Below are 22,708 nucleotides of genomic sequence, written 5' to 3'. Positions count from 1 at the left end.
ATTACAAGTCTATCCCTGAGAGTATATGTAACTTACATAGTACCTGTATATAACCTAAAGAAATCCCTATTTCAGAATTCAGATTAAAATGAAACTGTGCTCTTATGCCTCAGCAACTATATGAAATAAACATAAATCCTCCCCAGAAGAACTCAACTTCAACTCAAACCACATAAATTACTCAGAAAGTGGAAATATGAATTCACTTAAAAAAATCACCAAATACACAAACAAAAATCACTAATCTACATCAATAGTAAAAGTCAGCAAATAAAATGGGAAACACACACACACACACACACACACACACACACACATGCAAAGCAGATATCTAAAGACTTAAGATATTGAAAATTATTAAATGTTCAATATATTTCAAGAAATCAAATATTTTCAAAATATCAGCAAAGTATTCTTTAAATAATATAAATAAGCAAGTATAAAATAGATCCAGATATGTTTTCTAGAACAGAACAACAAAATGAATGGATAAAAAAACTGTGGCGCATATATATACAATGGAATATTACTCCGCCATGAAGAATGATAAAATTATGGCATTTGCAGGCAAATGGATGAAATTGGAGGATATCATGCTAAGTGAGATAAGCCAATCTCAAAAAACTAAAGGACAAATGATCTCACTGATAAGCGGATGAGGACATATAAGGGGGTGTAGGAGGGGTTAGTGTTAGGGTTAGGGTTAGGTTTAGGGTTAGGGATAAGGAGGGTGGTAAGAATGGAGGAAGGAGGGACTGTATAGAGGGAAAAGAGGGGTGGGAGGGATGGGGGGAAAGGGGAAAAATAACAATGAATCAAACAACATTGCCCTATGTAAATTTATGATTTTTAATTAAAATAAAGAAAAAGAAAAAGAAAAAAAAAGGGCAGAGCAGATAGACAGAGATGAAGAAAATTTATATAAATGATAATACTTTTGAAGAAATTATCAAGACTTCAGCTCAAATAGGAAAGACAATGGAATGAATCTGACATAATTTCTATATGCACATATATGAATATTCCACAGTGAATCTCCACATCATGTACATCCACAAGACTGGGATCCTAATTTGAAAAAGACATACTTCAAGTTTGTATAAATACATCAAAATATACTTTACTGTCAGGTATAACTAAATAGAATAAAGAAAAACAACAAATCCCATTATTATGTACAACTATAATGCACCAAGAAAAACATGGAAAACAGATAATGCAAAAGATCTTAGAATGACACCAGTAAAGTTATTACCAGTTGATGTAAAGTCCTACATGAGAACAGAGAATGTTCACTGGATGCTTGCTTTGTAACCCTGGAAAAAGTTTAAATTTCTACTAATATAAAGCATGAGAAATAGGATTTACCAACTGCCACAGAAAATTATAATTTAAAACATTCACATTACTTTCAGCAAAATCATTCATCAGCAATTTAAAAAGAATGCAGCTCAAAGAAAAAACTAGGGGCTGGAAATGTAGACTGGCAGTTGAGATATAGATGATCTACTGAAGGTGTCTACAGAATGAAGTAAAAGAAACATCAGAAGGGATAATGGCTGAGACTTTTCCCAATTTTTGAAACATGTCAGAGTTCAGAACAAGGAATCTCAATAAATCCCTAGAATGAAATTTGCTTTTAAAAAAATCATGTTTTAACACATTGTGAAAAAACTGAGGACCAAAGAAGAGAAAATCCTAAAAGCACCAGAAAGAAGACAAATCAACAAAGGGGAGTGACGGACTAACAACTGACATGAACAGAACTACTAGAATTCCATACACAAAAAAATGACCGAGGGTGAAACAAAAACAAATTCAGACAATCAAAAACTGAGAGGGAGTACTATTAACATCCCCGATAAAAGAAATGACAAACAGTGCAGTTTAGGTGCTTCCTTCCTTACTTATTTACAATGCCGTGTACGGAATGTAGTATTGAATTCAGAGATACTCTACCACTAAGCTGCATTCCCAGCCCTATTCATTTGTTCATCAATTTGTGTTGACAAGGTCTTGCCAAGTTGCCCAGGCTAACCTCAAACTTGAGACCCTCCTGCCTCAGTCTCCTGGATTACATACGGGCATCATCACATCTGGCTGGGTGTAATTTTTACAAAAACTATTTGCCAAAGATGAAAAACCATAATTACAAAGATTAAGGTTTAAAAATTGCCTGCATAGAGCAATAACAAGATGACTACTTGGGGGAGGGACTAAATAACATAAACTAAATATGTTAACATTATTGCCATTTTAGAGTCCTGTTATTAAGATTCTTTTCTTTCAAAAGAAAGAAATTTAACCTTTTATTATTAGTATTCTAAACACAATGGGTATAAAAATTACTACTTACAAATGTGGTTAGAATAATAAAATTCAGGAACCTTGTCATCATAGACCCATGTCCTCTCACTTATTATAGGGTATATGGTATCAGTTTTAGGGCATGTGATATCAAACTCAAACTTAATAGGAAAAACTGACATAAGAATGTTGAGACTTTAGGGAAATTATTATTCAATGCATAGTTTGATGTAACAACATGTAGTAATATAATCCTACTACCCCTTCCCAAACATCCTAAATCTCCAGCGACATTTCAAGTCAATTCACGACACTGAGAAAAATCCTCAAAACTCACTGTGCATGCTTTCATTATCTTCTGGCTCTAATCAAAACCTTAAACCTATTGACTGAGAACATGACACTTGAGCCCTTTCAGGTACCAGGCTTGTTCTTTTCTGATAATCCCCACATCCACTGGGCCCAGGAATTGGGTAGTTGTATTTATTGCTCCTCTTTGCCATATGCAGATTTTTTCTCCTTCTTTCTCCCTGAAGAACCACAGATCCTTTGCAGTCAAATTTCATCAGGCATTACTGAGACTTCTTCCTAAATGACCTCACTTAAATCACTTATGACACTTTTCTAAAACCAACACCTGGCACCATTTCCCCAAAAGCTTAAAGATGTTGTCACCTGGATGACTTATTTTCTCTCTACCAGTCTTAGAGATGTCAGCTTCCAGGCAAATAATCTGCCCAGTTCCCTGGACTCTACGTTCCTTGATCTTCATAATGCCAATGCTCTTTCTCCACCTCACCCTAACCACTGGCTTTCACGGCACCACCTGAAACCTGGTCATCACCGTTGACCATCAGTTTTCTCCTCTTGGGTACCCCCTCCTGGCTTAAAGCTTACTGACTCTGAATTTCCCATCCACAAATTCTTTGACCCTCATCAAATTTTCACTGTCCATCAACTCCCTTATATCAGAGCCCAGACTCACTCTAATCCCTTCCTAGCAATTGCCACCAACTCTTCACGTTTCTATGTTACTTTCCTGGCAAAACTTCAATTTGAATGAAACCAAACTCTATACTGCTTCCACATCACCATGGTAGCAGCTGAAAATGGATGCACCAAAAAGCTCTCTATGCAGAAAAACCTCATTTCAATTTACCACCTCAAAGGGGTATTTTGCATTGCCTGGTTTTGTGTGTGTGTGTGTGTGTGTGTATAAATTGGTTGTTTATATACATATATATATGTATATATACAATTACCTACATGTATTTTTTCCTGTTTTACTTAATTCAGTCTCCCACTAGGTGTGTTTTCACCATCTCCTCTCTCCCAGAACCTTTAATATACTTTCCCTTCCTTATTCTAACCTGAAAAAATTGCTTCTCAGATTAATGAAAAATTTTACAAACTCAGAAGAGAACTAAATTATCTTCCTACCACAAGTTTTCCTTTAGATGCCTACTCTCCTTTCTGCTTTCCAAGCTCTAGCCTCCAGTACTGCACTATATTTTATTCTTCCTGGCTATTGAAAGACTTTATAATCTGAAATTATTCAGATATACATGTGAACACACATACACTGTAATGTGTGTTGTGGTTAAAAAAATAAACGATCTCCTCCAATTCCATTCATGCTTTCAGTTATTGCTCCTCCCTTCTATCCTTCACTTGAGATCAAAACTCAAAATTTGTCTTTACTCAAATTGCTACACTTTCTACCTATCGCTCTCTTTTTGTCACACTTCAGTGAGGATTGTTTCCCCATGTCCTTCTGTGAAATCTACCCCCATGAAGTCACCAATGACCTCCATCCTATCAAACTGCCAATCAAATGCATGCACTCATTTATCTTCACTCCTCAACTGCATCTGACATAAGAAACACATTCCTTCTAACTGAAAATCTGTATTCACTTGGATTCCAAGACATGATCTCCCAATTTTTTTCTCCTTCCTCACTGGTAACTTCTGCTTATTCCTTCATTGGCATTTCCTTGATTTCCCAAAGTCTATGTTATATTGCCCAGAATAAAGTTATATGATTCTTGTCATCTCTTCCTATACTCATCCTCATGTGATTTCATCTTGTCTTGTGACTTCAAATATTATAAATATGGCAATATCATCAAATTATGTATTCTTTGAGGTTTAAACTTATTTACCCCATTGTCTTTATGATAGGGTACTTGGATATTTCAAACGTATCCAAAAGGGAACTCCTGAATTTTCTCCAAACTGACCTCTTCCCCAGACTTCCCCTCAGTAAATGGCATTACCATTCACCCAGAAACTCAGACCAATAATCCAATTACCTTGGTGTTTCTTTTTATTTCCATATCAAACACATTCAGTAGAAACTTTCTAAAATTCTCCATATCATGTTCTTATTTCTTAATTTTCCAGTAGCATCTGATTAAAATTAAACTCCACACTGCCTGGAATGGCTCTCAAGAATCTACATAATTTGACTCTGCATGTCTCTGTCCTTAGTTGCCAATTTTTTACCAATAACTCATATTGCTTGAATGAAAAGAATGCCCAGTTCTTCATCAACCACAAAAAAAAAAAAAAAATTGTCCCACTTACAGAACTTGATAATTGCTATTCCTCCTTATAGAATATTTTTTTCCTATTTTAATCTAATTTAGTCCTACAAACCATTAATATCTGGGCAAATACAACCTGAGGCCACTGCTCTGTCCTCCCATCTCAAATAGCTTGCTCTCTATTCTATGATCTTCTATCTTCTTTCCCTGGTATTTTTCTTAATTTCTTCATAGGGCTTCCCACTACCCCCAAAAATCATAAATTTGTCTACTCTTTTTTTATTTTTGTAATCTATGACTCTTCCAGAATATTAAGTTCCAAGAAGATAGGGATTTTGTAATGTTTATTGCCAAATCCACACTAGATAGTAATAGTAGCATGAAATATGGAATCCAGGAAAAAAAAGATGCTCAGTGAATGAATAAATATGTTAAGTGTTACAAAATATATCAAAAACAAGAAAGAAATTCACATGTAATAAAAATAAATGATAATGTACTGAAAATTCTTTTTATCATTAGAAAAAACAGAATGTAAAATGCTGTGATTAAAATTTATAACTCAGTGTAACTTCTGATTTTGAAAAACTCTCAGAATTTGTTAAGTTGCCCCTCTGCAGTTGCTTGCCTACCACCAATAGTCAGAACAAATGTGTATTCCTGAGTTCATGCATCCCTGGCATCTCTCACATTTCATTCCTTTATTCTTAGGGTATACCCCTAAGGATATACCCTTAGGTATATACTCTTAGGGTATACCCTGCTGGATCTTCAGGCAGATTAAGCAAGACAAACCTGATAACTCACTGATTCTGGGGAGCGAAGATGGACTTAGAATTTTCTCAACAAGCATGAAGAGTATTCCCAATTGTAGTAGTATTTTGCAAAACAGATACATATAAATAAAAAATAATAATTATAATCAGTTGGGAAAAGCTGAATCTATTCAAAATCTAAAACTGAAGACAAATTCTGTTCCATGATGATCTCCAAACGGGAAGTTACTCTGAATACACCAAAATATTTTTGTTTCGTATACGCAGTAGGGATGTATGCACACAAATTTTAAAATGTTATTGATTAATGCAAATAAGCTTATAGAATTCTACTCAAAATTTTGGTAATCATCTATATCCTTTAGTAGATAATGTATACATTGTTACCCCAAATCAGAAATGTTCAAGGTGTTTGGATAAAGTCTCACTATAGGAAGTTATATCTTAGGAAGAAAAGAAAATATGCACAGATCATCAAAAGACTACTTTTTATGGGAACTTCTTAGTGTTGTAATGTTTCAGATTTTCACCCACTGAGCATGAGAAAATAAAAAACTAGCTTGTAAACTGCACAATCTGTAACCAGAAAACAAACATACACAGATACACATACACACACACACAACAGTTTGCAGAGTTAATACATCATTCAGTTTCTCACAAAACTTTATTGGAGAGTGGGTCCTTGTTTTGTATAAGGAAGAATTTAATAAGATTCATTGTCCCTGGGCACAGAGTGTTAATTCTTGAGCACATTCTGCTTCCAAAAACATCTTAAGACTACTAAACCCTAGCTTCTTCATCTACTCAAGGAGCTAAAGTTGGAGGTTCAATCATAGAAGTAAAACAGAGAAAGTCACTGGTACAGATGCCATTGGCCTTCATTTCCACACAGGTGGAGAAGGCACAGACCTTGAGAATACCTCAAGTTAGGACAGAAAGACGAAAATCAGGAGGATGGGCACTAAACCCAACACTATCATTAGACCTCTCTGGTTTCTGAGGAGTCTGTGTCAAGACAACCCAACAGTACTCACCCAAACAGTTGGCTAGTGAAATCTGGGCTGATTCACTTCCCTACTCAGTAATTTTTCTAGGTAGATCTGGGGCCTAATAGGTGAATCCTAAAATGGGACTCAGAAAACCTACTGTGAAGCCCCAAATTACTTCTTATCTCCTATGATTTATGAGTACTTTGACTCAAATAGTCATTGATTTTCTTGCCCGTGAAGAATTCTATGTTTTCTAATGTATTTTACAGAACTAAAACTCTTTTTAAAATTCTATCCCTCTAGTAATTAGAAAAATGCAAATTAAAATAACTCTAAGATTTCATCTTACTCCAATTAGAATGGCTATTATCAAGAACACAAACAATAATAGATGTTGGTGTGGATGTGGGGAAAAAGGCACACTTTTACATTGCTGGTGGAGTTGCAAATTGGTGCAGCCACTTTGGAAAACAGTGTGGAGAATCCTGAGAAAACTAGGGATGGACCCACCTTTTGACCCAGTTATCCCACTCCTCAGTTTATACTCAAAGGTCTTAAAATTAGCATACTACAATAATGAAGCCACATCAATGTTTATAGCAGCTCAGTTCACAATAGCTAGATTGTGGCACCAACCTAGATGCCCTTCAACAGATGAATGGATAAAGAAACTGTGGTATATACACACAATGGAATATTATTCAGCCATAAAGAAGAATAATGTTATGGCATTTGCAAATAAATGGATGTAATTGGAGAACATCATGCTAGGTGAAATAAGCCAATCCCAAAAAACCAAAGACCAAATGTTTTCCCTGTTAAGTGGTTGATGATATATAATGGGGGTGTGGGGGTGGGGGTGTGAGAAAAGAATGGAAGAACTTTAGATTATGTAGAGGGAAATGGGGGGGTATGAAACATGGTTGAATAAGACAGACATCATTATCCTATGTACATGCATGATTGCATGAATGGTATGAATCTACATTGTGCACAACCATAGAAATGAAATGATGTACCCCATTTGTATACAATGAATCAAAATGCAGTCTGTGGAAAATTTTTAAAAACATAAAAATAAATTGTTCTAATCACTTGAGGTTTATTATCTCTCCCTTAGTATCAAGGTCAGACAAACAGAAAATGGAAATTAAATCTACTATTTCAATTCTAAGGTAAAGATTATATGCATGTTTTAGTATGCAAATAAAAATTATTTTATACTTCATTAAATTAAGGTTCTCTTGATGTTGTGACCATGTAAGTAGTAAAAGATTTGACAAGCATTCATGTACATGGTGATCCCTTAATATCACAATAGGATGTTTCAGAGTTATACTTCTCTTCCTTATGCTGTGCAAATAGCAAACTATCACTGCAAAAATGAACAGGGAAATCCTAAATATATTTTATAATTTACCACCTTTATTGTTGGCCTCCAAAGCAGGATGTGCTGTAAAAGGAAAAAGGGCTTTATGGTCAGATGGGTTTGACCTCATCATGGAATTGCCTCCAATTCCAGATTCATCAATACCACCTGGATGACCTTAAGCACTTACACACCCACCAACTAATATAAACTTCAGGAAGCCAGGAAATCATTTTCTTTGACACTGCTATATAACCAGTAGGGCCCTGCATATTGGAAATATTTGTTGACAGAATAAACCTCTGAGTATCTCAGTTTTTCGTGAGACATAAAGATAATACCTTGATGCTTTACTCTAGCATTTAAAAGACAACTTGTGTGACAGCCATTAGCACAGTCCATGGCATCTCACAGGAATTCAACATATTCTTGTTCTTTCCTCCACCCAGTATAAAATAAAACTGAGTCACTAAAGAGGAGATATATCACTCAAAAATACTTACTTTAGATACAATATCTATAAAAGCAATGGTGCCTGCCACAGTATATAGTTTAATGTCAATTAACTTTAAATTAAGGAATATATCAACTCCTAAAGATATAAAATGCCCATTATTCTCCTATTCCTTCAATGAAAATTATTGTATTTTCTAAGGGCCCTTTGTACCAGCTCAGTATTTTAATTTCTGTACAGAGTCTCAAGAGAATACTTTCACTCAAAGGTAAGCTGCTTGACTAGATTCGTAGATTCTCAAGGCCAAGGACAGAATCTTCCAGGTAATATTTGAATCATAGGAAACTGCTGATATTTGGCCACTTATGACCTATAAAAGTGGCAATTTCATGATGTTCATCCAGTAGCCAGTCAACAAATGGTCTCCTTCCCACTCCACTTTCCTCATTAAGATTCAAGTTGAGTAGCCAGCCTCAGTGCACACACCTGTAATCCCAGTGACCCCAGAGGCTGAGGCAGGAGGATCTCAAGTTTGAGGCCAGTCTCAGTGATGCCCTAGGTAACTTAGTGAGACCCTATCTCAAAATAAAAACCAAAAAAGGGGGTGGGGGTTGGGCTAGGGATGTGGCTCAGTGGTTAAACACCCCTGGGTTCAACCCCTGGTATCAAAAAGAAAAAAGAAAGATTGATTCAGGTTGAATGCTACTTCCTCTATAAGAGTTCCCCAGTCATTTTGAGCTTCCTCTCTGTACTGCTGCTTTATAAACGTACCTCATCCAAGTATCAGAATGTATTCCTATGAGTATGTCTCTGTTTCTACCTAAATTAAAAGCAAGTAGTTATTCATTTCAAAATTTACAGGTACACTGAAAGACTTTTTGATTTCTCAACATGTTTCATTTGAAAAATTCACTGATAATTTTTTTTCCCCTGCTAAGGATCAAACCCAGGGCACCATGCATGCTCACAAGTATTCCACCACTGAGTTACTCCAGCACAAATGTACTGATCTTTATTAGGAGTTCTTTTATATGTAAATCAACCTTTAAAAACTTGCATGACCAAAACTTTACTCACATTTTGCCAGATAAAGCAAATAAATTTCTGAATTACACACAAAAAAATTATGAGAGCTTTAAGGTTAAAAAATATAAATATGGCAATTATGAACTATGTTTCTATACCATTAGGTTCTATTCAACAATAACCAGAAAAACTTACCAGTCTCAGAGGTTCTTATAGACAGTAATGCAGATGATTGATTGCCATGACCAAATTTGGTATATGACCTGACAGAAATGTTATAGAGGGTGTAAGGTTTTAAGTCCCTTAAAGTTATACTTGTTGTTGAGGTGTTCTTTATAAGCAAAGTATCTATATCTTTATAGAGCACTTCATAAGCAACAACAATCCCATTGGGTTTTTCCGGCGGTGACCACTTTAACCTTATTTCACTTGCAGATACATCTATTACTTCAACATCTTGAGGTGGTGATTCTGGCTCTAGGGGAAGAAAACAAAATGTTATGCACATATTATTTTTATGCTTATTCCTTCAGACACTGAAGAAGGCATGAAGTAGAGACAGTTGGTATGTAATGCCAATCTCTTTCTTTCTTTCTTTTTAAATTAAAGCTGCACCTGATATTCTTACCATCTTCTGGAGTTCTCACAAAGATCTCATTTTCTTCAGACAAAGAACTTTCCCCAACATGAGTAGAGGCAGCCACTCTCATTTTGTATTTTGTGTATTTCTTTAGCCCTACAAGGATTACAAAAAAAATTTTAATGTATTAATGCTATTTAACATAGGGAAAGTGCAAATAATTTATTAGAGGGACTGATTATCTAAATCAGCTTCCATATAATCCCAATATCCACAAATTCCTTAGGCTTTCAGACATTTCCATGTTCAGTGAAACCTAATGTATATGATGGTCTACGTTCTTTCCTAAAATATTAAGGTACTAATCTAAAGCTGGAAAAGAACTTTTGGCACAAAGCAAGGGGAATAGTTGACTTGGCAATATTTCAGCTGCTGTTCATATTCATTCAAATCTTCAATAATGAGGTGCTTCAGTGTACCAGATGCAGTATTTCCTCAGTTAAGCAAATTACTATGAAACTTGTGATCAGAGGCTTTTTATTCCTTTGTGGGTAAATACAGTTAAAGAAAACTTGTTTAATCAAGTTATTTCTGCAAGTATTTTTGAAGATATCCATGGATCCATAGGACAACAAAATCTGGAATGATATTGCATGTGTCCTAGAGTGTTTGAGTATAGAGATTCATATTTCCATCAAAATAGGAATATAAAAAAACCATAGTTTTTTTTGTTCTACCTGTTATGAGAAAGCTGTTATCTACAGTAGTCATCTGGAATGCTCTGTTTGTATCCAGTTCCATTGCATAAATGGTATAATGAGTTATTTTTCCATTGGGATATTCAGGAGGATCCCAGTATAGCAAAATAGATGAAGAACTAATATTTCTATAGTTTATAGTTTGAATGGAGCTTGGCACTTGAAAAAAAGAATGAAAAATTAATATGAATGAAAAGAAAAAGCATTAGAGTACACAAGAGCAATATTTGCAGGTAATCATTTCAAAGGAAATATAGACTTACCTTGTTCATGAGTCCTAACGTTGAGAACCGTTGGTGGTCCTTCCCCCATGATGGTGAAAGCAGATACACTAATCATGTACTCAGTGAAAGGTGCAAGTTGCCTGATAACGTAAGACAGCTGTTCGGCAGCAATGTCAGTGATATACTGATTCCTTGTGGTTACTATTTGCATCAGTGAGGGAAAAAAAAAGGGGTGTTTGGCTTCATAATCAAAACTATTTTTGTTCAGTGAAACCTAATAGCACACTATTCATTAATTTCTTCATTTACTCTTTTCTCTAAAAACATAGGTAATAATTAATAATAAATATAAAATTGATTTTAGAGATCATATTGAATATCAGTATGAATTCTAAATTAAATATTCCCCCAATAGTATCTATAAACATGTTGTGCTCATTATATAAGTTTGTTACTTGTCATATACCATTCTGGAACATGAGATTAGTGTTTTGAGAAAATATAACTTTCTTATGGGAGACTGGCTAGGATTTGTTTTTTCTAAAAACAAAAAGTAGGTAACATTATAAAATTGAAATATTATAAATCAATCCTGTTTTAACAGGCAAGCTAAAGAAATGAGAGTTTTATTTTGACTTAAAATTCACCATACATTCATTCATAAATCCCAACAATTCCTTGCAGCAAGGATCCTTAAATAACTGACACATAAATATGCCTGAAAAAGATTTCAAAAGTTGAATTTTTACTTTATTTAGAACTTGTGCTTCCAAAATGCTTTATAAACAGGCAAAATTTGAAGTATTTAAAGAAACATCTGTATCACAAATCATGGACCTCTTAATTTTTAGTGTTGCCCCTAGTCAGTTTTGCACAAGAAAAAAAAGATTAGTAAATGAAATAAACATGTATTTAATGAAACATGATTTTTAAAACTAATTTTACCATGAATAGAATAACACTTAATTTGGAGTGGGACAGATGCCAAATCTGTGAAAAGGCAATGAAACAAAATATTCTTCTCACTTAACATTTTATAAAAATCAGAGAGATGATCTAGATCTGTATCATCTAACCAAGTATTTTTAATTTGGCACATATGACTCTCTCCCTTTAGAAACAATAAGATCCATTGACCCTGAAGAGCAAGTGTATACACTAATGACATCACCACATCATTGGGGTCACCTACACCTGTTTATCACCCCATGCACTAGAGTTGTAACTTTCTGACCTATTTACCTTTAGTGACATTTGAAAACCTATTAGTCAAAAGCTGCAGAGAATGTGAGACCTGTAAATGATTTGAAGATATGTTAATCCCTTCCCATCACACCTGCTTTGGCAACTGTAATAACTGATTGTCTATGCAGCTTGGCCAAAGACTCTAGGGTGCTACTTTCTCTAGGAAGAAGGTCAAATGGGTTAGTGGGGCCAGCTCCTGCCTGTGTGGCCTTTCCATTTACTGAATGAGGTTAACCGACAGTTTAAAAAATCTGACTCCGGCCCATGGACCATTAATAATATGGTTGAACTTTAAGCTAAGGTTCATATCTCTGCTAGCTACTACTGGTGGTTTAAATGCATTTCATAGAGAATTAAAATTTTACCTACCAATGAGGGAATGCTGGTCATCAGCTCTACTCCTTACAGGAAAGTTATTATGTAGATGATTGTTATACACAAACGAAGCCAGTGAGTGCAGATCAGAAGACATTTCTGCCGAACCCTCATAAAATCCTATCATCGGCTCCACTATGTTCATCATTTCTGGAGACATGGGGTCATTTATATACTGTAATTAAAAGTAGATGTTTATAAAGACTAGAAACTCAGTTATACTTAATGACTTAATTTGTAGCTTTGGAGACACATATTTTAAAACATATTATTTCCAAAACTATTGCCTTCTTTACAATCCAGATTTCATTCTCCAGCTACTAAAACTGCACCACTGTAACACATTGTGATCATTCTACTTCTTGAGACCAACACTGTATTTTGAGAAGAAGCAGGTATTTGTTTCTGACTTATTTTCTGGATGGCGAGATTAGACAATCTCATGCAAAAGTTTCATGACTGAAATCCTCTCCATTCATTTCTCATCCCCCAATGGTAGGTGGTCCAGGAATCCTGACTTATTAAAAATGTGGGTTTTTTTCCCTAAGAATCTTTATTTTTATGACAGGTATGAGAGATCTGCATGCCTATTTCTAATGTGTCAATGACTATAATTTATCTAGCTAAAGTTACAGAAGAGAATAAACCTGCATGGTAAGAGTTTTTAAACAGGGATCGAGGCACATCTACCATAGTTCTTGACCTAAGAAACATCGTAAGTAACTGCCATTGTTCCTAGATCCCACAATGCAATTCGTACATGTCAAGGTCCCCACAGTGGCAGGTACTGGAGTGATGGCATCAAGAGCAGATTGTGGGTGGAAGAGAAGGTTTAGCTGGGATAAAAAAAAAAGCCTCTCTCCCTACCCATCCCTAGCAGAATAACTGATTGAAACAGAATGGGAAAAGGTATTTGGGTCAAATAATATTAGATATTGGTGTAGAATGTCAATGTCAGAAATAAGGTTAAACATTAATAGAAGAAAATGTTCCCTAAAGAGACTTAATATCCACTGCAAATAGGATAGTACTTTAAACACTGGTTTCATAACAACCTAGAATGTCACTAATTATCATTAAGTGTACCCTGTTGTAAATATCTCTCATACTTTGCCTTTCTCAAAAAGAGGTTAGACTGAATATTGGGTTTTTCACTGAATATTGGGTTAGACTATTTGGTCTTTGTTGGAATTCTAATTTGAACATATCTCTCCAGATAGACTTTAGTGATGACCAGGGAAATTTTAATATGCTCTAGGTATTAGATGATGCCAAGACAATATTCAGATTTTTGTTAGTTGTAGTCATGGTATTATTAAATGGATGAAGAGGCCCATTTCTTAAAGTTTTGTGCTTAGGCACATAGGAGCAAAAATGATGTGACATCTGAAATTTATTTTAAGAACACATCTGCAGTACCAACATTCACAGGAACCAGCTGAGGAAGGGCAGCAGGATGTTGGTAATTTTTGAATTCATGTGGGTATACAGAGGCTTAGTGTACTCTTCTTCTACATCGAGGCCTGCTTGAAATTTCCCAAAACCAAAATTGTTTTTTTTAAATGATGCAAACTCATTTTTTCAAGTTCTGCTTCAAAACTCACCTACAAAGTCCTTTCTTAAAGAATTTATTCTATTCTTTACCAAGCCTCTACTCAGTCTCAACATTTTTAAGTATTTCATAGTACATAGGTTTCAGGTTTTCATAAGTGACGCCTGTCTTTTAGTTACCTTATGTTTCAGAGTTGTCTTTGTTCCGAGAGCCAATAAAGGGTTCATTATTAACATCAAAGTACTTAGTAGTTTTCAAAAAAAACAGTAGATACCCAGGAAAAATTTTAGGAAGGCAAGAAATTTTAGGGCAGTTCAGTGAATTCTAAAATCTACCCAGGCACATTATTTAAACATTGTTTTCTGAGAAATTGAAGAATGAAGAAATAATTCAAGAAAGTATCCAATCTTTCAAATGATATGTATAAAATAAAAATATCTAAATCATTTTGCACCTTAGCCACAAAAGTACTGTGTGGAAAAGCAGGTGACACTTAGGAGATCTGTTCTAAAAGGTTGTGATAAAGCGCCCTAGACAGGGAGCCTCACAGGGGACAAGGTGAAGATCTTCTATCTTCCAACAGTTCACTTGAGCTCTGCCTCCACAGGAGAATCAGGGAGGGCACAAATGACAAACACATAATTCAGAGATGCTCTGGTATTCCAGTCAATAGTTTATGCCCAAGCCACACAGCTGTTTCCACCATCAATCAGTCACCCTTTGAGAATCCAGTGTATACAAAGGCCCTACAGACAAGACACTGAGGTAGCACAAAGAATTTCCCCTTGAACTATGATTTTTGCATTAAATCTCTCTGCGTTTTCTTCTTCATGTCAGATAAATTATTGAGAGGTAAACCATAGCATTCCATCAGTTAACTAAGTTACGCAGCTCTATATATAAACTGCCATTTAATTTAAGAGTTGTCTCGAATACTTTTGACTGTGAATTTCTTTCAAATTCTAGTTTTCCCTGGAAAAATCCTCCACAAATAGGACAGCAATTTAAACATTGGTTTCATAACAACCTAGAATGTCACTAATTATCATTAAGTGTGCCATGTTGTGAATATCTCTCACATTTTGCTTTTTTCAAAAAGAGGTTAGATTGAATAGTGGGTTTTTCAAAAGAAAAAAACAAAGTTAAAATTTTAAGAGCAAAAATGATTGGAAAGAAAGAAAACTTGAGAGTAATGAAGAGTGGATCAAGGATGGTAAAGTGGGAACTGGCTGGGCACAGTGGTACATACCTACACATGACTACTGAATCTCTTAGAACAGTACACTAAAAAGGGGAAATATTACTGTATGCAAATTATACTTCAATAGCTTGACTTTTAAAGAAGCAGAAAATGTTTTTTTTAAAGTGATGGGAAAGCAGCTAAGTGCAATGACACACACCTGTAACCCCAGCAACTCGGGAGGCTGAAGCAGGAGGATTCTAAGTACAAAGTCAACCTAGATAACTTAGAGAGGGACTAGGCAACTTAGCAAGGCTGTGTCTAAAAATAAAAAATAAAAAGGGCAAGAATGTGGCTCAGAGATTAAGCACCTCCAGGCTCAATCCCCATACCAAAAAAAAAAAAAAAAAAGAAAGAAAGAAACTGGAATAGAAACAAAGTTCATTGCAACATTTAAAAGTTTTGGATCCATCAGTTCAGCACTTCTGACATTCTGAATTAGATAATTTCATAATGGATAGCTGCCCTGTGCAGCATAAAATGTTTAGCATATCCCTGGTTCATAACCACCAGAAACAATCTCCCACTTGTGACAATGAAAATGTCTTCAGAGATTACCATATGTCTCCTGGAGAGCACAGTTGCCCCCAGTTGAAAACCCGTGAGGTAGAAAATGTCACAATTCATCAACATGAAAGGCCTTGCATATGCTACCCAGGAATCCTTGGAATTTACGTGAAAGAATTAGAAGTCTTCAGAGTTAAATTCCTAATCCACCTGAATAAACCAACTTGATTTTACATATAATGATCTTCGTTATAGCAAGTGCAATTTTATTTTTTTAAAAAAGCTATTATAACTATCAATTTAGACTCACTGGAGTTCTGGTGAATTGAATTAATGAAATGTTTGACTTATTCATAATACTTCTTTTTAAAATATAGACATAATGGATATGGTTAGGGGGTAATAAAAAGAAAGTTTACAATTAGTACATGTTTGGAAACTTGCTTAAGGATACTGTGTCATTCTACACATTATTTGGGTGAGTGAATCCTTAAAGTTCACTAAAGCACACACCTCGAGGACTTACTAAGTAAGGTTCAGGCCTCAGCCTCACTTTGTACCAACTGGTGGAGCACTTAGCTGACTTTCTTCCCAGGGTCACCAGTGAAAAACTGTGATATACTCAAGGAATATGTAAGATGAAAAGATGTATTGCTATTAATCCCAGAGGTTTGTAATAGTAGGCTATTATAAAAAAGGCTATCTATTAGAGAAAAACATCTTAGGCTTCTAATGGAACAAGTACAGAATGAGATCAAAGTGTGAAATTCAACTAAAAATAGCTTCTTGGAGGGATGACTTTAAGGGTTTTCAGACTTCAGACCCAAGGAAATTAATTTTTATGTTTGACTACTTAGGTAGAAGGAGAAAATAATCCCAATCAAGTTGATTCTAGTCAAACTCCATACAGAATATTGTGTTCATTTGAGTGAGAGGCTCCTTGACAAATGAGGAAATACACTCTGAAGAGGAATCCATGATAAGAAGGACATGAAACTATAACTTGTGAAAACGGGATATCAAGCCTTAGGAAAACTGTGTCCATGGTTCCTAAAGACAAAAAGTTAAATTGTTACATAATATTTTTATTATTTAAAAAAAGACTAACATTTCAAGCTATTGTGCATCAACTGGAATGATAAACACTTTTGCCCCTGTGATCTCACTTCATTACACCTTAAAGAGATATCAACTCCATTTTACAGTCATGTATTCAAGTTCACACACCTGGTGATAGCAGAGGCAGGAATGGAACACATTTCCATGGTTCCAAGTCTCAGGCTCATAGCCACTATTATCTATGGAATGGATTCAGAGAGTTGAGTTGGGACCAACTGCTAAACATTAGAGGGCAAATAGTTCAAAGCAGCTAAATAACAAGGCAGTTTCTCATTCTCCTGTGTATGTTCTGGGCCTAACAGAGTACTCAGAACTTCATAGTTACTTAGTGAACAGATGCTGTGGAATTATAAAGAACAATGTTTTAAAGCTTATCAAAAGCTACTTTTGTGGTAGGAAATACCCAATCACCAAAGTTGATCAACTATTTTAACAGTTGCTGGATTTCTAACCATTCATTAGGAATGCTATTGATGAGATACATATATAAGTTGGGAAGCTGAAATAAAAGTCTTCAAACCTTGAGATTCAGTTTTTTAACATAATTTTCCAAATAGCTGTTTAAATATTAAAAGTAAAATCTGATACATATTTGGATTTACTTAAATATACCCTACTTATTAAGAAATAAATAAAGCATAAAGGGTGAATGAAAAAAATTTAATAAAGGTCATAAGAACAGATCAAGTCTAGCACAGAAGGATTATATTTTAATATTTTTAAAGGTTCATAGTGGAATATAGGCACATGGTTAACAAAAATAAAACCAAGGGGCTATCTAAAGGATTTGTAATGAAAATAACAACACTGTTCATACCTTCCCTACTCCAAGCTTGTCTCCTCAGAAGCAATGCTTCAATGTGTTTCTAGTTCTTAGTGTTTACTCAATCACTAAACAGCATGTTCACATATGCCATTAAGACTCATTTATTTTAGTATTTATTGACTTTCTTCTTTTTATGATAGTGAGGCATTTCTTACTTTTATCCTATAAATAGTATACTAAAATCTAGAAGAATTATTCTCATGAGTGTGTGAAACATGAGTCAGCTAGCTGGGAGAGTATGGTGGTAGCCTCTCAGACTCTCAGGAGGTCCTTGTCATCTCCACCTCCGGCTGTTGATGCTGTTGTATACTCTCCTTCCCCTGTGTTAGGAGGGATCTGTGACCTCCTTGTGACCAACAGAATAAAGGGAATGGGGTTCATTCCCATGACCATTAACCTTGTATAAACCCTCCTTTCCTGGTTTGCTGTTCCTTAAACAACCTTCATGTTGGAGACATGTGGCATCTAAGCCTGCAACTCCATATTGAGGCTTTCAGTCAGCTTCTCTTCAGATTATGATCTTCACCTACTTAAACTAGGAATTGTCTGGACGGACCTTGTTCTTGGGTGTCCTGTGGAAGCATCACAGGTCACCATTGTCCCATGACCCCTGTATTTCCAGTATCATGCCTCATCACCACCTCACCTCCTCCTACTCACCTCCCACTCCTATCATCCCATTGTCCCGAGGAGGAGGGTTGTTTTGTTTTCTGAGGAGAAATAAGTTTAGATATAATGAACTGTGGCAGAACCTTCCCACATCAGGTACAATTAGAAATTCACAATGCCATAGAGAAAGAGCAGAGTAAAAAGTCAGGTAAAAGCCAGGTAATGGAGTCATACAAACAAGAAGGAGTGACTGAAACTGAGATGGCTGACAACAGAGCTCCCCAGAACACCTGTATAATGGAATCAGAAAACAGTAATGAGAACTAGCTCTTTTATTTTCTTCATTTTTAAATGTTTAAAGCCAAAGTATAGCAAAGTCACAGCACAGAAAAGCAGAGAAAGAATTAAGAAGAAAATAGTGACATTCCAAGGACACAGGCCATCTGGATTTAGACCATCTGCTATATTCACCTACCATTATTCTCTTGAAAGGTGAATCCAAACACCACCGCATGGGAAAGCATAAATATAAAAAATGAGTTTGATCTAACAAAAAATTACAGACATAAAGTAGAATGTTTCCTTCTATTGTGAGAAGATAAGGGAACACTGAGTGTCAAATAGAGTGAAAGGTCTAATACCAAGTTAATAATCACAGCAGGTCACAATTATTAGCACACCTCCTACTCTATGCCAGGTACAGTTCTAAGCTCTTTTCACACATTAACCCATTAAATTCTCATCATTAACCCTTTGTTCCAGGGACCTATAACCTCTACTTCAAAGAATAGAAACCTGAAGTTTGCAGCAGCCAGGCCCACTATGCCAGGATTGAGTCCTTGGTATTGGCAGAACTAGGGTTTAAATCCAACATTCTGTCTCCTGGGCCTACCTACAACTCTTTTGCATTCCACACAGTAAGAGACCAGATCCAGATCAGGATTTAAATCCAGATTTCAAGGCTCCAAAAGATATGTTCTTTCTATGTCACAAAGGACTGCATACTAGACAGAGGCAGAATCCCAAGTCTTTCTAGAACCACTTAGCTTCAAGAGAAAAACAGGTCTGGCTGGTCATTCGATAAATATTATCAGCATAAGACGGAGACCTGTTATCTGATCCAAAGAAGGTTGTGTCTAATTTAAGACCTTCTCAGCAGGAGTTAAGGTTTAAGCTTTTGCCTTTGCCTGAGTTGTCAACTAGAGTATCAGAGAAAGCATAACTCGACATCCTTTACAGAGAGAAGAAGTCAATATAGGATTAAAATTTAACCCTGGGATGGAGATGGTGAGCAACTTGGACTGATAAGTCCTGTGTGGTGGCCAGAGTACACTAAGTACATGGTAAGGTTAACTCTCAAGCAAGTGCCAGAAATGTGGGACTAGAAATAAAGTATCAGTAAATGGGGGGAAAGGAACAGCACAGGTAGAAGCAGAAGCAACCCTAAACCCCAAGGATAGAAGCTTTATTCTTTGAGTGCCCCAGGCAGCTGCCAGTACCTCAACATGACTAGTCTGGAGGTTGAAAGGGTCCTCACCAAATAAGCAGCTGGCTAGGTGAGGTAAACAGAGATACTGAAGCCAAATCATTGCTGCCTGCACTTTCCAGCACAAACAAATGGGAAAAAAACCTGAGATTTCCAGTATGAATAAATGCAAGCATATTGTGAAAAGATCCTGGTCCTCTCATTTTAAATCTATGAAAGGTTTAAATCTTTTTTAGTTACATGATTTCTTTAATCAAATATGATTTTTTAAAAATAAGGCAGCTCTGAGAAATTTAGCTTCCCAAGACCAAACAAGACAAAATCCTCTGTCAACAACAGCCACTAAAATCACTGTGTCTTTGCATTGGCAACTGTTCCAAATTAAAATCCTTAACAGGAGTTTCCAAACAATTCATTAACTGAGTTAGCATAATAAAATTCACATACAAAAGTACATTTAGTCCTGCCTAATTGCTCAATTAACATTTTTCATATGCTGAAAAAGGATAATAGCATTTAACTAATAATATATGTCCTAAAATGAAATGCGACCTAGTCACATAATCAACATCACTTTGTATTAGGAAGCTTGTCAAATCTTTTATTTTGAAGACTGCCAAATATTCCAAGTTTTCAGAGTCATAACCAAGGAGAAAGGGCTCACAAGGTGGAAATGAAAATACAATACCTCATCTTTTCCTGTGAGCAAGGTATTTTCCAAAACGACACCAGTCTCTGAAACCAACACTTTCACTCGATATTGGTTAATGATTCCATTTGGTTGTCGTGGTTTTCTCCAAGTAATCCTAATTTCCGTGGCTTCTACCTGTGCTAGTTGTAAATCAAATATTGCACCTGGAACTAAAAGAAAAAAAAGGGGGGCCTTAAGAATATATTTTAAAATGAAAAATAAACACATAGCTCATGATTTAAGATATGTAAACAATTCTATAAGAAAATGGACTAAAACAATTTACGTATTTATTAAAAATCAAACATGAGTCTTTAAATACATGAACATAGAAAATTAAATTTCTGCACAGTTTCTCAAAATGTAAATATGGAACAGGATAACATAGAATAATTTTCCAAAACCAAACTGCCTAATATTTGGTCAGAACAAATTAATTCATAATAATTTCCCTGAGAAGTTGTCTGTGAATGTTAATGCCCCATTGAAACCTTGAAGGCTTCATAAAAATTATAACAACATACCAAAAAAGAATATCCAGAATACTTCAAAAAGAAATGCATTTGACAAATTCAGTTAAACCATCTTTTAATTTATTGCATGAAATTTTGTGAAGAACTAATTGATTTTTGTCTGCTGAGTTTCCAAATTAGTTATACAAGGCTCAAATTTTAGGTGCCTTCATTCTTTGCAGTAGTGAAGAAAAACAGGGACAAATTAACAATTGGTTTAAGATAACGCATCAAAAGCTTAAAGCAAACTCTAGTTACAAAGTCATCCAAAGTGACATTTGGAAAACCTCGAATTGCCCCATAAGTAATGAACCAAGATAAACATGTCCTGGGCTCTTGACCAGTCTATTTATAGGTCATTGTGTGATTATAAATAGCCTTCCTATCTGACTTACATTATGTATAATGAGGCTACAATTTTATCTTTTCTATAATTACATAAGGTTTATTACTATAAGGAATAAATGATTCAAGGGAATTTCCAACATGTAGGGTTTTTGATTAATTTTTAACATGTAAGTTTAAGAAAGAGAAAAACTGTCATTATAACATTGTCCCTTATGATCAGGATGTAGTAACATTAAATTCATTTGCTAAGCTATTAGTGGAATAGGTTTAGTAAACTCTAATCTTAGAGAGACACATTGTTTTAAAAGGAAACAGGAGAATGACTCCATTCACTTTTTTAAATTATTTATTTATTTTAATTAAAAATCATAAATTTACATAGGGCAATATTGTTTGATTCATTCTGTTATTTTTTTCCCTTCCCCCCACCCCTCCCACCCCTCTTTTTCCTCTATACAGTCCTTCCTTCCTCCATTCTTACCACCCTCCTTATCCCTAACCCTAAACCTAACCCTAACCCTAATGCTAACCCCTCCTACCCCCCCTTATATGTCCTCATCCGCTTATCAGCAAGATCATTCGTCCTTTAGTTTTTTGAGATTGGCTTATCTCACTTAGCATGATATTCTCCAATTTCATCCATTTGCCTGCAAATGCCATAATTTTATCATTCTTCATGGCGGAGTAATAATCCATTGTATATGTATGCCACAGTTTCTTTATCCATTCATCAACTGAAGGGCATCTGGGTTGGTTCCACAATCTGGCTATAGTGAATTGAACAGCTATGAACATTGACGTGGCTGTATCTCTGTAGTATGCTGATTTTAAGTCCTTTGGGTATAGGCCAAGGAGTGGGATAGCTGGGTCAAATGGTGGTTCCATTCCAAGCTTTCTGAGGAATCTCCATACTGCTTTCCAGAGTGGCTGCACTAATTTGCAACCCCACCAGCAATGTATGAGTGTACCTTTTTCCCCATATCCTCGCCAACACCTACTGTTGCTTGTGTTCTTGATAATCAACATTCTAATTGGGGTGAGATGAAATCTTAGGGTAGTTTTGATTTGCATTTCTCTTATTACTAGAGATGTTGAACATATGAGAAAACAAGGGAAGAAAATGTCCCAAACAAACCTAGATACTATATCAATGAAACCCAATGA

At 35.4% G+C, this 22,708-nt stretch overlaps 1 protein-coding gene across 5 annotated transcripts in view; it reads right to left on the bottom strand.

Moving 5' to 3' along the window:
- PTPRQ (protein tyrosine phosphatase receptor type Q) overlaps positions 1-22,708 on the bottom strand; it is a 216,113-nt gene that overhangs the window by 173,611 nt on the left and 19,794 nt on the right. For all 5 annotated transcript variants that reach the window (XM_079140697.1, XM_079140699.1, XM_079140698.1 and 2 more), the window contains 6 exons: positions 20,682-20,854; positions 12,649-12,829; positions 11,074-11,235; positions 10,790-10,969; positions 10,101-10,208; positions 9,668-9,949 (listed from right to left, as the gene is read on the bottom strand). In XM_079140697.1, the coding sequence (XP_078996823.1) occupies positions 9,668-9,949; positions 10,101-10,208; positions 10,790-10,969; positions 11,074-11,235; positions 12,649-12,829; positions 20,682-20,854 (1,086 nt within the window). The remainder of the gene's footprint in view (positions 1-9,667; positions 9,950-10,100; positions 10,209-10,789; positions 10,970-11,073; positions 11,236-12,648; positions 12,830-20,681; positions 20,855-22,708) is intronic.

The sequence above is a fragment of the Sciurus vulgaris genome (assembly GCF_902686455.1).
Source record: "Sciurus vulgaris genome assembly, chromosome: 5".
Lineage (NCBI taxonomy): Eukaryota > Metazoa > Chordata > Mammalia > Rodentia > Sciuridae > Sciurus > Sciurus vulgaris.
This window is presented reverse-complemented; position numbering and strand designations above follow the sequence as displayed.